The 14,666-nt window shown below is 34.8% G+C and overlaps 1 protein-coding gene across 2 annotated transcripts; it reads right to left on the bottom strand.

Annotated features, from left to right (window-relative positions):
- Positions 1-1,121: 1,121 nt before the first annotated feature.
- LOC112568311 lies at positions 1,122-13,490 on the bottom strand. 2 transcript variants are annotated; one of them, XM_025245553.1, is made up of 4 exons: positions 12,800-13,490; positions 9,058-9,201; positions 4,821-5,043; positions 1,122-4,005 (listed from the first exon to the last, which is right to left on the bottom strand). In XM_025245553.1, the coding sequence occupies exons 1-3, from the start codon at positions 13,065-13,067 to the stop codon at positions 4,847-4,849; spliced, it is 609 nt and encodes a 202-aa protein (XP_025101338.1). In that variant the 5' UTR covers positions 13,068-13,490; the 3' UTR covers positions 1,122-4,005; positions 4,821-4,846. The 2 variants fall into 2 exon arrangements, with proteins under 2 accessions (XP_025101338.1, XP_025101337.1); XM_025245552.1 differs by having other exon boundaries at positions 1,122-5,043.
- Between the last annotated feature and the right edge of the window lie 1,176 nt (positions 13,491-14,666).

Genomic DNA, 14,666 nt, shown 5'->3' with positions numbered 1-14,666 from the left:
AAGCTAAAAGGGTAATGATGAATGAAATAGAGCAGGTTTTGGTGCAAAGAAAAAAAAATTCAAGGTTGGCACAGCTGGAAGGTTAGGACTGAGGTGAAAGAAGAAATAAAGAAATTCTAGAAGTAATAAGATTATGTCTATATCATTTACCTAATATTGTCAGGACAACTGTAATGGAAAGACCTCAGGAGATCTTAGAAAGTGGGAAATTATTCCAGATAAAATACCAGACATTTGAAAGAAAGCAAACAAGTTCTGTATTGTTTTTTAATAATTATATTACCCACATTTCAATATTCTCTACAGTGTTTCTTTTAAGTAATCCTTTATATAAGCCCAAAACAAACATGCAATAAAGAATATATAGTGAACTCATCCTGGAAACATAATGCATTGACTAGATCCATGTGCATTCTATTCAAGATCCACAATAATACAGTGCATACAAAGTACTTCGATTATGTTATTATAAAACAAACACAGAATGAAATCCTATGCATATTGAGTTAAAAACAAAACTCACACTATCCCTAGCTATCTGTGTTAACTACCAATCATTGAACTTTTGTAGTTATTTAAAAACAAACTCTCCTTAGAGCAAATCTTGCTCAACTCAAATGTGCTATCGTCAATAGGAACAAGGGAAACAAATCATAATTCCAAAATTAAAAGAACATCAACAGTAATGTTACATACAAAGAAACCTTCCTAAAAATTGTATTATAATGAATCATAGTTGCTTTAGACATTTGCCAAGATATCCCGATTTTCTGATGCATCATTAAAAGCTATACATGCAATAGAAGAAACCAAGGGATAAAAAATTTGTACATTACACACAATAAATTTTTACTTTACAGTCAAGACCGCTGCAGTTTATGTTCTTTTTTAAAGCATAATTATTGTAGTTTTGCATTTAATGCTTTACGTGAAGGCACCACTGACAAATGATTAATACTATCAGTAATTCTGCATATAAATCAAACAAGTGTTTCTGAAAAATCTGTTTCTTTCAAGCCAGTACCAAGAAACACTTCTGTCCATTTTACTTTTCCTGGTTTTATATATTGTTCACTTTGTTCTTCATTTGTTCTTTTTTCTGCCAATGAGCATTCCCTGCGCTCATTACAAATCGACATCATCATCATCATTTCTGTACATGTATGTTTACCTGGTTCCCTTTGTCATCTGATATTCTATTCAGAAAAAAATTGCAAGGTCTGAATAATCCTGATTGAAAACCCATTCTACATGAGAACTTTAAAATACAAATTACACTAAACTTTATTTAGTTTCAAGAATATTTAGAACACCAGTGAAAAGAACACAAAATAGGTTTGTAAACATGTTTGTTAACATTTATAAAAAGATATTTAGAAAATGTTTCACATCAATAGCATTAGAATCTTTTGCCAGCAAATGTTAAGGCCATTGAAATTTAGGCAGGAAAAGATTTTTGGCATAAGTTTTCATCTGAAGCATAAAAGGTTGATTCAAAATTACCATAGTTTGGCTGAAATGGAAACAGTAATGGCAAACATTTTTTGAAGCCGTACTACACAGACATAAAAAAAAAAAAAAAACTATCAAAATTATGAGAGACTGGGATCATACAGAGCATCACCCTTTTGTTTTCCCCATTCCAAATGTCAATGAACACAAAATTTTGATGTAAGGGCTTGACTTCACAACATCTGAAATGAAAGAGGCTGGCCACAATCTCTGTGTTAACATTAATTAACACGATCATGTTAATGATGGAAAAAGACCATGCATGAATTTGTGCAGAATAGTCAGCAGCAAATACATGCCATACAGGCACTTAATAAAACTACCCTAGATATGTAAAATTCAACTGTTTAATTAATTATAATGTTATCTATCTTTTTTCAACTACTACTTTGTGTTCTTATTATAACTATAATCTTCTTATTTTAAAAAATCTGATGCTACAAAATGGCTGAACAAATTTAGTTCTTAGTAAGATTAGTTCCAAACAGTCTAATATACCATTTTAAGCATTATTCTACTGCATGTCAGACATTGACAAAACAAAAACAAACCCCTCCCACCAAAACCTACACAATAATTACATTTTATACAGGTATAAGCAATGTTGAAACATTAGTCAAGAGGGGTGAAAACTGCACCACATACCAGTTTCATAAAACACGAATATCAGTCAATTAATTAAATATTATGAAATATTTTTACAATATACATTTCATAGAAAAACAACTATAAAAGGAGGACAGAAATATGAGTATGATTATTAAAGCTACTTAGAAAATTACAATTTTTTTTTTTATAAAAAATGATTTAACATGACTCAGATGATCAATATAAAAGGTGACAGATAACAGATAAATTACAATGCCAATGAACTTTACAATTTTCTTCCTTTAATAAAACTTTCTTGCAGACAGAGAGCAACATGAAGTTTCTTATGCACATGTGAATACTCCCTGTAAACTTCCATCTTTTCAGATACATTTATATTAAAAAATATCTCCTCTGAAATTTTGTGATATTGCAAAACAGTCACAAAATGAATGTTCACAGCATTTACCCCAAAATATTTTAAAACAAATTAACCATTTAAAAAGATCTTCCTGTACTTTTGTTTGCACTTCTAATATTTTCAATTTCCATTGTCTAAACATATCAAAGAGGTAGAAATAACCACTAAAAGTCCATGGAAGCACAACAACGAACTTAACCGGTTTTCTACCAAAGGCCACAAAGGTTATGCCTTTAGTTTTTGATTATGTATCATTCGCAGGCCAGAAAGATAGCATATGTCCTAAGTTTCTGACCATTTATAAAAAGAAAAACAAAGCTGCCAGAAATTAACATAATCAGCCACAGCATAGCAATCAACACAAACTACATTCAGAACATGGACTAAATTAAATCGTTACTCACTAACCATTATAAAAGTATCATAATTTTATACTGTTGACAGACATGTTGTTCAAAGCAGAGAGCTCTTTAGCCATAAAATAGCCAACACATGTGAGGCTCCTGAAAATACAACAGTATTACAGAAAATAAAACAACTAAACAAACAAACAAAAAAAAAAAAAGCAAAAATTACAAGACATAATTCAATGTGATCATACATTTGAAAGTTAGCTTCAAAAAAAATCAATCAAGCAGAAATAAATGAAATTTTCCCTTCAAAGATAAAGAAAATACAAGAATACTTGAAAGATCTGAAAAGAATGCAAAGTATACAGACTTTTCCATCCAAGTGCTTATGACTTTTTTAGTTAATGGATGTATAACGTGCAGCTACTTTTGTTTATACTACAGATTCATCAAGTATTCTTTAACATTTTCTGTCATTCAAGTAATTCATGGTTATAAAAACACTGAACTGAAGAACATGCCATGAAAAAAGAAGTGAATGAAACACTCTTCAACTCCTTAATCAAAAAGCATCTATTAAGAGAACCAATTGCATTCTTGAAATAATATCAAAACAGACTCCCAAATTGCTGAGCTACGTCAAATCAAACCTCTTGGTTCAAAAGAGTTTTAGGTTTTTGGTCTCAAAAAGTTCCTGAGATGTTAAAACCTTGAGCATGTAAATGAAAATTTGTTACAGGCTTTTGTTTCGAAAAAATAAGCAGTCAGCATTAAGGAATAAAAAACATGCATATAATATCTACTTATGTGTTAGCTCATATAACTGAAAACATCTGTCAAAAATGCAAAACCAAAAAATATGCACAAATGCAAATGCATGTTCCCTTGCCATGATACGTATATGCTAAAATGTGTTAATATTTTAAAAACAGTTTTTATGATGAATTTTTACAAAGGAAAGGTTCAGAAAAGTAGATCCACCACAGGGAGGAGGTGGGGGAATTGGTGTTTTATGCCAAGTCAGCAACTATGGCTATGTCATAGCAAGGCAGCCAGTCCTGTAAATAGATGCCACATGCAGAGAAAGAACAGCACATCCGAGACGAGAGCTGAATCCAGGACAGCCAACTTTCACTGTATAACAAGGGAAAAATGACAAAAACAATTTCAACATGTACAAAACTTTCACAAGTCCATGAAAAAAACCTGTTAAAATCCTTTTCATGTACTTATTAATGCCACCTTTCAAATGGTAAATTCATGAAATAAGCCATAGCTGTCATGTAAGTGTCCCTAGGACATTTTTTTATGAGACAGTAGTTACAGTGTCATTCATAATCATGAAAAAATATGGTGTTGATGGGAAAAAATATAGAATATGAAAGTTTAAAAATTTATATAAATGCTGAATCGCCATATTGTTAGCCTGTGAATTGTTCCATTCAGGTGTCGAATTTGTCATTAGATTTAAAAACAAAAGTAATTTAGCAACTCATAACTCTTGTTCTTTGGCATCAGAAATATTCCATGAATCTTTTCCACTAAGACCAAATTGTGTCTTTAATCAACAGCAAGAATTTCTGCACTGTTTCTTGTTTGGTAACACATGGTGCTTTTGGATGACTTGGACTGGCAACGTACATACAGTTGTTCATGACTCATTAACATTTTTTAAGTCCATCCACAGAGGTAAATTTCAAGCAATGGTGTTTGGCAGCAACATGCTTTACACAAATATTTAATGATGTAAAGCAAGTAGAACTAATTCTTTTTTTATAGCTAAGTATCTCTCGCTGTTGTGCCTTGGCTTATTCTATGGCACAATTTCGGTTGGTTTAATCTTAAAAGACTGCCGATTTTTTGAGAGAAGTTGTGACACTGATCATCAAAAATTACAAAGCATTAAAAGAGGTAATTATAGCATAAATAATAATTTAGAATTAACACACCAATAAAACACAGTGATGCCTCTTGTTTAGTAAATCTCATCTCGACGTCCCACACAGAAGTACAGGATGCTGGAGATAAGTGACATGCCTGCTGCCCCAACACCCACCCAGAAACTCCAGTCAAAGAGTGGATTTATAGAATTGGGCTCAGCCATGACACCTGCATAGGCCTCAGTGTGAGCCTTGGCTCCAAACACACAGACTGCTGTCGTCAACAGGAGAACTGATGAGGAAAAGCAAAGTTCATATATTGTGAATGCACCAAAGTTGATAAAAAAAGACAATTTTAACTTTTCAAATGAACAAAGATCTTCTGGTGCAAACTAACAGTTTATAAAGGTGCAATTAGGGAAAGTAATTAAAAGCTTGGAAAATCTGAAATTTGGAAAAAAAGAGAAAATGTTCTTTTAGTAGTACTAATATGGTTTTAAAAATGCATAGCAAATAAAATACAAAAAAAACAGTGTGAAAGAAACAAAGAAAACCCTAAAGCACATAAAATACCCCAAAATATATTTTCCTTTTATCTGAAATTTAAGCCCATTTCACTAACTTCTTTTACAGATTTAGTCTATTGTGCAAAGCAGCAGTACAATACATTAAAAAAACACAAACCCTGATTAACTTACAATTGTTGAAAAGAATATAAATAAATATAAACATAAATATATTATGCACACATATGCAAGAACCCTTTTATGTTAAATAACTATAACTGTAAACCATATATGCCTCAAGAAAACAATGTAGATGATAAAATAATTTCATTCTGATGGAAATCTACAGCACATATTTCTTTGGTGGGTCTGATTAGATTTGTTTGACAGAAAAACCTGGGATGACCAGAAAGATTAGATTTTCAAAATATTCTCTGCTTTGACTCAGCCAGGAGGATCAGTAAACAAGTTTCTTTTTCTAGGTTCCTAAATTATAATGGGGAGTAAAAACGTGAAATGAGTATCTGATTTCATCCCTCATAATTGAAGCAGTTTCGTGGTGTCTAGAATTAAGATTTTGATATTAATATATGGGCACTAATGTGAGCATTTTTTAAGCAACTGGTCGATAAACTTCCTAACAATTTTGAGAGCCTGAAAACCCCCATCAATTTTAACTGAAGAGTGGGAGTGGAGTGTCTGAAAAACTCTTGTATTTTCTTATAGGTAATGCTGGGTTTAGATTTTTGTGCTCCCCAAAATCTGAGGTAATGAGATTGAAAAGATATTTCACATATGTTCAGTTTAAACCCAACTCTCAAATGCTACAAATTCCTTTGTCTGATGCTGGACTACCCACTGTATGCTCAGTGAGCATGTATATGTACAATGACACTAATGAGTTGAATGCAAACGATCACGACTTGGAAAAATAAGGGCTCTTTGTCAATCTTAAACATCCGCAGCAGTTCATATTAAATAGCTACTCATGTTGTGCAGGCTGTTTTAAACGATTCAAACAGAAAGCCCTTCCTTCCTTTATTTCAAACTGGTTTTGAAAGCCCAGTAAGAAGGGCGTTCATAAGCAAACTCTGCAACAAGTGTTGGTCATGCTGCAGGAGGCGGGCACTTAAAAAATCAACAGGGGTGGTGCAAACTATGCAAATAAAGGGACCCAGCTTCTGATGAGTCAGAAGGCCAGCAATGAAACCTACAGCAGTCTCCCAGTGGTGACATTCTCTGCCTCCCCTTCGCCCACCACTGGAGTTGGGGCAGGTGAAGAGTGGCACAGGAGGAGTTTGCTTACCTGTGTTCTAGACACTTTATTGTTGAAAAATAAAATCTACATGCAAGACTATGCTGCAGGAAGTTCATGCCAAGAGCTGGTTTTAAACAAGAGAAAATCACACACCCGTGGAGGCATACAGTTCCCGCGCTATGCAACATCACTTGGACTGATACGTTATCAAGTGACCTTTCTGTAATGAATTCTATGAACCACTTTGCTTCACTCCCATCTACCATCTAACCCCCAACACAGCTTTTGCATAAGACTGGAGATGAGAGAAGACATATAAAACAAGAAAAGGCAGTTTTCAACACTACAGAAAATAAGAGCCGGAAATAGATTTAACAAGCTCCTAATGTAATAATATATTGACTGTTTTTACTGTGATTGGCATGAGTCTAGAAGTTGTCTGATATTGGTCAAACGTGACATTTTTGTTGGGTGTGGCACTTACTTATGAACTGTACCTCATAGCTGATACATAGATAAATGGTCTGAGGGCAAGTCTTGGTACATGCTTCTGCTAACCTTAACATCTATATAAAGTCCAATTTCAGTACAAAGAACTGTAAGAGATGGAACCTTGATTGTCAATACTCATTGCTTATGGTTTAGAGAAACACCTGCCACTTGATGATTCTTGCATGTATTTATATAGACCTTGCCAAATTATATCTACTTTGCAACATTCAGCTTTTTTCATGCAACTGACTGGATGCACTTTGCACCATTAATCAAAACAGCAGAGAGTCCTGCTTGAGCATGGGAAAGTGGTGCTATGTCATAGGTGTCCCAGGCTGCCAGCCATTATGGCTGTTTATTAGTCACATAATAACATTTCATGGGTCAGTCTTCATTTTAAATCCCTAGTAATTAGTAAAAGTTTTAGTGAGAAAAGACAGACTGTGAAGTCATTAAAGTTTTAAGAAATGCACTCAAACTAAAGCAAACGGACAAGCAAACAGCAAAAACAGATCCAAACACGTTGAATGCTGAGTGGAGAAAGATGTATCTGATTAGATACAATTAAAAGCTCGCTAAATTTTCACCAGGAGAAAACACAGTGAAAAAGAGACTGAATATAGATTCCCTGTCTTCAAAGCAGCACTCAACATTCTTGTTCCACTGTCTGGGATGTTTATAGATATAGTACATTATTTTTTTTGCATAAGACATTACACAGATACAGCTAGGATATGAGCTGCTATCTGCAAGTCATAAGGTTTATCATGAAAGAGAATTCAGCAATTTTTCAGAATTAAAGGTATATTATTAACTGATTATGTCTATGCATTATGTTATCTATATAAGTGTGTGTTTGTGGGCACTTCAATAAATATTTCTGCCTTACTTTGAATGTATAAGAATGTAAACTAAAAAGGTTTACTGGTCATTTCATTAGCTCTTCTCAAATCTTGTAATTATTACCAAACAAGAGCAAGGCAGCACAGACAGTAACAAGTCAATAACACAACACTCTTTCTGCTATGACAACAGTGAAAGCACAGCACACTAGACAGTGGAAAATGAAGCTTTGATTCTGATGTCCTGCTAAATAACAAGAAAATTGGGTCTCACGTTTTATTCAAACTAACCTTCAAATTCTTCACATAACACTGGTGAAAAGTTTTTGGGTAATATAGTATACTACAACTACAGTTTTGTAAGTGATGCACAAAACATGCACATTAATTTATGCATTCGGCAATAGCACAACAGTTTCCTAGCTCTATCTATTGATAGGTAATATCTCTATTCCTTGTTTGTCAGACACACTTTGTTCAGGCAAGCTACCTTCTAAAGAACAGATAACTGGCTGCACACCACACTCGCATTAATCTTGATACTTCAGGTAAGTGGCAACAAAGCAGGTGAGCTATGGCATTTTATTACGTTTCTCAAAAACTTTTCACTTTTAGCAATTTCTAGTCTGAGGCATTAATTAATAGTGCTTCCAAAGTAGGCATGTTTCTGCAATCCAGTAGGTCTTAAAAACTAAGCACTCAGATATTTTCATTCAATGCTAATAATCAGTTAATGTAATCAGGCCTAAATAAACTTAACCTGAATATTTTCCCTTTTAATATGACATTTTCATTTATCTTATTATTCCATCTATTTTGTCTATAAGTATAACCTTTTACTGTTTCTGCAAGTAGTTCCACAGTATTGACAAAACGTTATTAATAAGCAGCACAGGGGCATAATAAATCCCACTGGTATTGAGCAAATTCTGCTGCTCTGGTATAATTCTGGATAGAACGTGGCGATGAAAATGTAGGTTACAAATTACTGTTGCAGGGGAAAATGGATTTTATTAACAGTACTGAACTTAGGCCAAATATTCTGCCATAGAAACAAATTCATTCACTGGAAAATAATAATAGAACAAAACAAACTGGTAGAATGAACCTTCACATCAGTACAATACTGATGCAGGAGAGGTTTACAGCTTTAATAGTAAAACACTAATGAACATGAGGGAACCTGACAAAAACAAGATGAAACTTACAGGTGAGGTTGATGAAGGCACCAGCTGCCTGATGTGGGTTGCAGGACTTGCAGTAGCAGCACAAGGAGAAGAGACCAATCAAAAGTGCAAGCAGACTGCTGGCTACAGCCACAGCCATCAAGCCCTGCACTGCCTTGAACCATGCTGAAACACCATGTCAATAGATATAAAGCTTATGGTAAGAAATGCAAATGCTAGAGGACCATCGTCAAAACTACACTTGAAAAGCTTTGAGTAGGAGGGAGATGTACAGTCTGTTCTTCTCTCAAAGATTGTCACAAAGGTAGTCCAACATGGAAAGAAGTCTGGGTGTCGTCTATATATGAGACTGTTCCTACACATCTCAGAAGAATCTTCTCTTATTGTTCTCAACTCTTCACCACTAAATCATAGAAAAATCTCCTGATGGAATATAACAGATAGGAAAGGGTGTTACATAATATTACTCTAATTGAAAACACACACACACATATCTTAACATGGACAACAGCAGGAATAGAGTTACTACAAGAAGCATTTCTGTGACAACCAAGTCTGTAATGACATCTTCAAACTAGGTACATGTACAGGTTGAATAGTTAAACTAAATGGCTGAAAGTTTCATGCTAACAAATTTGTTTTTAAATGTAAAAAATACCATACCCTTTTATTAAATTAAATATTTTAATGCCTTAAGTTATTGAAAAACAATAGTGTTGTTTGAACTAGCCAACATCATTACTGCTTAAAAGTGTAAACCAAATAAAATAATCTTAGTAAATGTGTTACCTCCATCATCATTATAGATAATGGAGGCCATGTTTACAAAGGGTGATGGTATGAAACAAAATTAGACAGATGTGTGAGAGATATGGAAAACGAAAGTAAGAGAATCATGAGACCATATGACAGTTGTTTTTAGGCCTAGGTGGCTGTCTGATATTTAATCATTTTTTCTATGATGTTCTAACCTCAGAACTTAATGTCAGTCTTCTGAGTGTTGACACACTTCAAGTGCTGTTAACACCTTTTTTTAAAAAAGTCAAAATAGCTTTTTTTTTTTTGTTTTCAGGCTGTCTATTTGAGTGGTCTATTTGTCTTCGCTTTGAGGCTGTCAATTTAGTAGCTTGTCTTTTGTTTTGCATAGAAATCTACACACAACAGCTTCAGTAATTCTTAACATGAGACTGGCTTCACAAAGGCTATTCTTATTTTATGATATTCAGTTATGTAGGCTGCAGACAGACAAACGTTTGTCCACCTCTTTCAAGCTTCTTCCTAAAGACGTTATACTTCAGTTCCTGAGTGTGTAAATTTCTATTGGTACTTTAATTAGGGGATTTATTTTTAAAACCAGAGTGATTAGAGGCTGTCTTGCAGTGTCACAAGATGATCGAAGTCTGTATAAAGCTAGCAACAGCAGCACATGTTAAAAAAAAAAGCAAAACCCCAAAACCAACCAAACAAAAACAGCATAACATAAATCTGACCCCAGAAGACATTTTTCACCTGGGTCCATTGTAAACGACCTGAAATACAATAAGGTCTGTCATTCTTTAGTGCGCACACACACCAGTTTTTAGAAGAGGAGAGGGAAACAAGAATGTAAAAAAAAACAAAAAAAAAAAAAAAACAAAAAAAAAAACCAGAACATGCAGGAAGAGAAAATTAATTTTGTTTTTGGCACACACAACCTATGCCTTAAAAGCCCCCCCACCCCCAACTTTCCCCTGAAAATGCAGGAATCGAGAACTAAGCATCAATTAAGCATAAACATAACAAAATTAGATAAATCAACTTATAAAGAAACTCCATGTATATTAGGCACAAAGAAAAAATGGGTGGTGGTATGGTGCCACATAAGTGAAGTGTGTTGAGGGAAGGGAAGAGAAAGATTGGGTCAAAAGGATAGGAGGGGGTGGAGAGAGCATTAGAAAAAAGAAGGGGGAAAAAAGGGGAAGGAGGTAAGAAGACAAGATGGAAAACATGTATGTAGTGAAAACAAACCAACTCCACCACAAAGCACCATCAGAGATGCCGCAGGCATAAAACGTGTGAAAAAATGCAAACCACACACAACACTCTTTGTTCTTTGTGCCAGGGCCATCTTACATTCCTTACAAATGCAAAGGGGCAACACCTTTTATTACTACTTATCTCTTAAACACATTATCTTACTCTTCAGACTTTTTTTTAGCAAAAGTAAATAACATGGGAGAAACACTTAGCATCCTGACAAAAACATAGGACAATATTTAATTACAATAAATGAGTGACATATATAGCGCATAATCACACTCATGAAGGACCAGCCCTTAGGACAAGTTGGAGGCATGGAAAGAATACAAAAGACAAAAGGAGAAAACTATGCAGACAAATAATAAAAGACAGACACAAAGAAGAATCAGGGAACAAACAATAAGGATGAAGTGCTATGAATCTGCAATTTACATATTAAATATTAATATATATTTTTACATTAAAAATGACTATATTTTTAGCCCAAAAAGCCACATGTAAATAACGTAAGAGAGTTCCAAATACTAAAATATCATCAAGAAAATTTCCTAAGGGGATCTAAAAATCCAAACACTGGTGGGTCTGAAAAAAAAAGGTTTTAGATTGGAGATTTCAACTCTCAAGACATTATGCACTTAATACACCAAACATGAAAGTTGGAAATTTCATCAGTGTTATCACATGTCAGTGACAACATTTTATGTGTACAAGACAATAATGACGATTACTACCATAAGAGATAAATATCATAATAATATTAATACAAGTACACAGATTTGTAACTATATGAACTATACATTATTAATATAAAATAAACAATAATATATATTAACATCAGTAATTTTTCTGCAAATGGCTTGTATGTTCCTTGATTATTCATCACAAACTTGCATTACTGGACTGCTGGCAGACGATTTTTTCCAGATAACTACTAAAACGAGGCATCAGACGACAAAGTTTCCGGTTTATTCATATTTCAGATTAACTACTAAAATGAGGTATGAGACGACGAATCTTCTGGTTTATTCATATTCTTTGTTTAGGCTGGCCGAGACTAACAGCGGAGAACTTCTCAAGAGGCAAAGCGTTGGTCTTGGCAGATATAGACAGCAATCCACCTATACATGTCCATGATTTTATCTGTGGGTCTAAGAACTCTTGCATTATACAGACGAGAAACACTGTGTAATCCAAGGAAAAAAATCTTTACTATATTTTTAAGGGATGGGATATGCTAACCACTATTATAGCACCAAAGTGCACTGATCAATGTCAGAAGATGGGCAACTATTATTCCAGTTGCATCAGAGCATTATCAATGACATTTCAACCAATCTTATGCTCAAATTAAGCAGGATACAACTGTTAGGAGATAAAGCTACATAGCTCAAAGAGTCATGTTGACAAAGAAGTACAACTGCAGACTTTTTTTTATAAAAAAATTTTTTCACTCTCACAAATACGGATTTTAACATTTCACACTGATGAGTACATTACATTGTATATGCATTAAACTTTTTTTTTAAAAGATACGTTGGGCACCAGAATAGCAACACACACAAAAATAAACACATTTTAATAGTCTAACAATCATAAATACGTTTTACTGATCCCTAACACGTGGATTATCCTCCTGCGCTAAAAGAAAAAGGGAAGGGGGATGCTTCATGAGAGATAGAGTGACAGAAAAAAAATCATCCTCAATCCCCCTTAGTGCATTAACATTTATAACCTTATTTATTACCTGGTAATGCTTGCTCAATTTCGAAGTCGTTTGCGAAGAACCATCGGCAGTTGTCCAAGTTCCCACTGATCGTGATATCGCCTTGGCATCTCAACCACAGCCCACAGTCACAGTTGTTGCAGCTGTCTAAATACCTTGAGTTACCACACAACTCGGTGGGGTTTTGGCCTCGAAATTTCAGCCAGTTTGGTGTAGCGAAAGCCACGATGGTGGCCACAGCAGTTATCAACACACAGATGACGGCTGTAATCAGCGCGCAAGACGCCATGATTGTTGAGGTAGACAAGCGGTAACAGCACTTTTCTCTCTATCTCATCACCAGCATTACGCACATGCACAAGAAATCCGATGACACGATAACAAAAATTCCTGCTTGTTTACTGAGTTTTCGACATATAATAACACCAGAAAACTTTTCAAACTACTTTTCGAAAATACCGGCTGGAAATTCGGAGTATGAAGGAATTTAACGCTCAGGTAAACTCGATGATGCGTTACTTCAGAAGAACTTTGTAATCCAGTTTCAACAAACTTCACCATGTAGGGTTCAAACAGTAATCAGTAATGCTTTCAAGCAGCATGACTACAACACAGGAGTGTACAGCACGCGGCGAGCAAACATCGAGCGAGCCAAGCCTTACGACGGGATCCGCCTTTTGCGTGACGGTCCCAACTCCCGGAAGCTGGAGCGTTTTCGGCACCACGATGTCTGATGTTAAAGGTCTAGCAGGGTGCAATATATATTTTTTTCTCTAAATGCGTAAAGCTCAGTGAAAGAAGTTATTTCTCAAATCTTAGTTTCTCCTCTTCTCTTCTCGAGATATACCCTACAAACATTACTATAAGGTCAGAAAAATATCAAACACAGGCGTCAGGTGTACGGTCAGGTGTACTGTACATGAAGGTCTTATAGCCAAAGGAAATCTGGGACCTTTGGTTAATTGGAGGTATCTTGGTATAAACATGATATCATGATTTTGACCCTTTCCTGTGCGTGATAGTGTTTGTAGGTAAGTGTATATATATATACACCCAGAAAGGATTCCTCAGATTTTGGGAAAAAGTATCTTGCACTGAGTTTTCTGCCTATTAGTCCTTTAATATCACGAAAAAGGTTTTTTACCCCAAAATTTAAAAATATAGATGGCTGAAGATATATTTCTTAACCCTTTAAATTCATCTTAGTTATCTAAATGTTTATTGACAAAATTAGTAAGAAAAACAACAAAATGACAATGACGTAGGCAAACTCCATGCTGACATTGAACAACATTCACATTTTTGCTTCTTCAAAAATGTTTTTTTAAGGGGGGCGGCTGCCGCCCGTGAACACCCAACCCCACCCCCTCTGGTTCCTATGCCACTGAATGAAACTTACTAAGCTTAATCTCTAGATGCCCACCAATACTGCAACAATAGTATACATAGTATATGTATATCAGAATAATTAATATACTATTCTGAAAACTGATAAAAGCAATAAAAACATTAGTAGAAATGGCAACGAAAACCACTAACCAGGAAAGTGATATTTTTGCAAGGATGTATACAAATGTACGAAAGCTTACAATTCTAAAGGAATAGATTAGGACCACAATGAGTACAAAAGCCACACTGCTTAGTAGATGTCGATTGTTTTACAGCTCTGCATTTCCGGCTTGGCAGACATGTCGATCAGGATGTTTAACATCAGTGCTTACTTATCATTGTGATACTTCATGCTCCTTTATTTAAATTCACTTATCATGCTAGTAATGAAAACGCCTCTGTTCATACACTGCTGCGATCGAGGAAGCAATCTGTGCATGAAGGGGAAGACTAGCAAGCCGCTGCACAGGTAAACATTTGCATTTCTTTAGATGTCGGC

Source organism: Pomacea canaliculata, linkage group LG7, assembly GCF_003073045.1.
Source record: "Pomacea canaliculata isolate SZHN2017 linkage group LG7, ASM307304v1, whole genome shotgun sequence".
In the NCBI taxonomy this organism is placed as follows: Eukaryota; Metazoa; Mollusca; class Gastropoda; order Architaenioglossa; family Ampullariidae; genus Pomacea; species Pomacea canaliculata.
This window is presented reverse-complemented; position numbering and strand designations above follow the sequence as displayed.

What these genes read in the sequence shown, in the direction of transcription:
- LOC112568311 (XM_025245552.1), bottom strand. Translation starts at nt 13,067, where the DNA reads ATGGCGTCTTGCGCGCTGATTACAGCCGTCATCTGTGTGTTGATAACT. An exon ending in AATTGAGCAAGCATTACCAG is followed by an intron (nt 9,202 to 12,799) that starts GTAATAAATAAG and finishes ATGGTGTTTCAG; the next exon opens with CATGGTTCAAGGCAGTGCAG. An exon ending in TGCCTTCATCAACCTCACCT is followed by an intron (nt 5,044 to 9,057) that starts GTAAGTTTCATC and finishes TTTCCTCATCAG; the next exon opens with TTCTCCTGTTGACGACAGCA.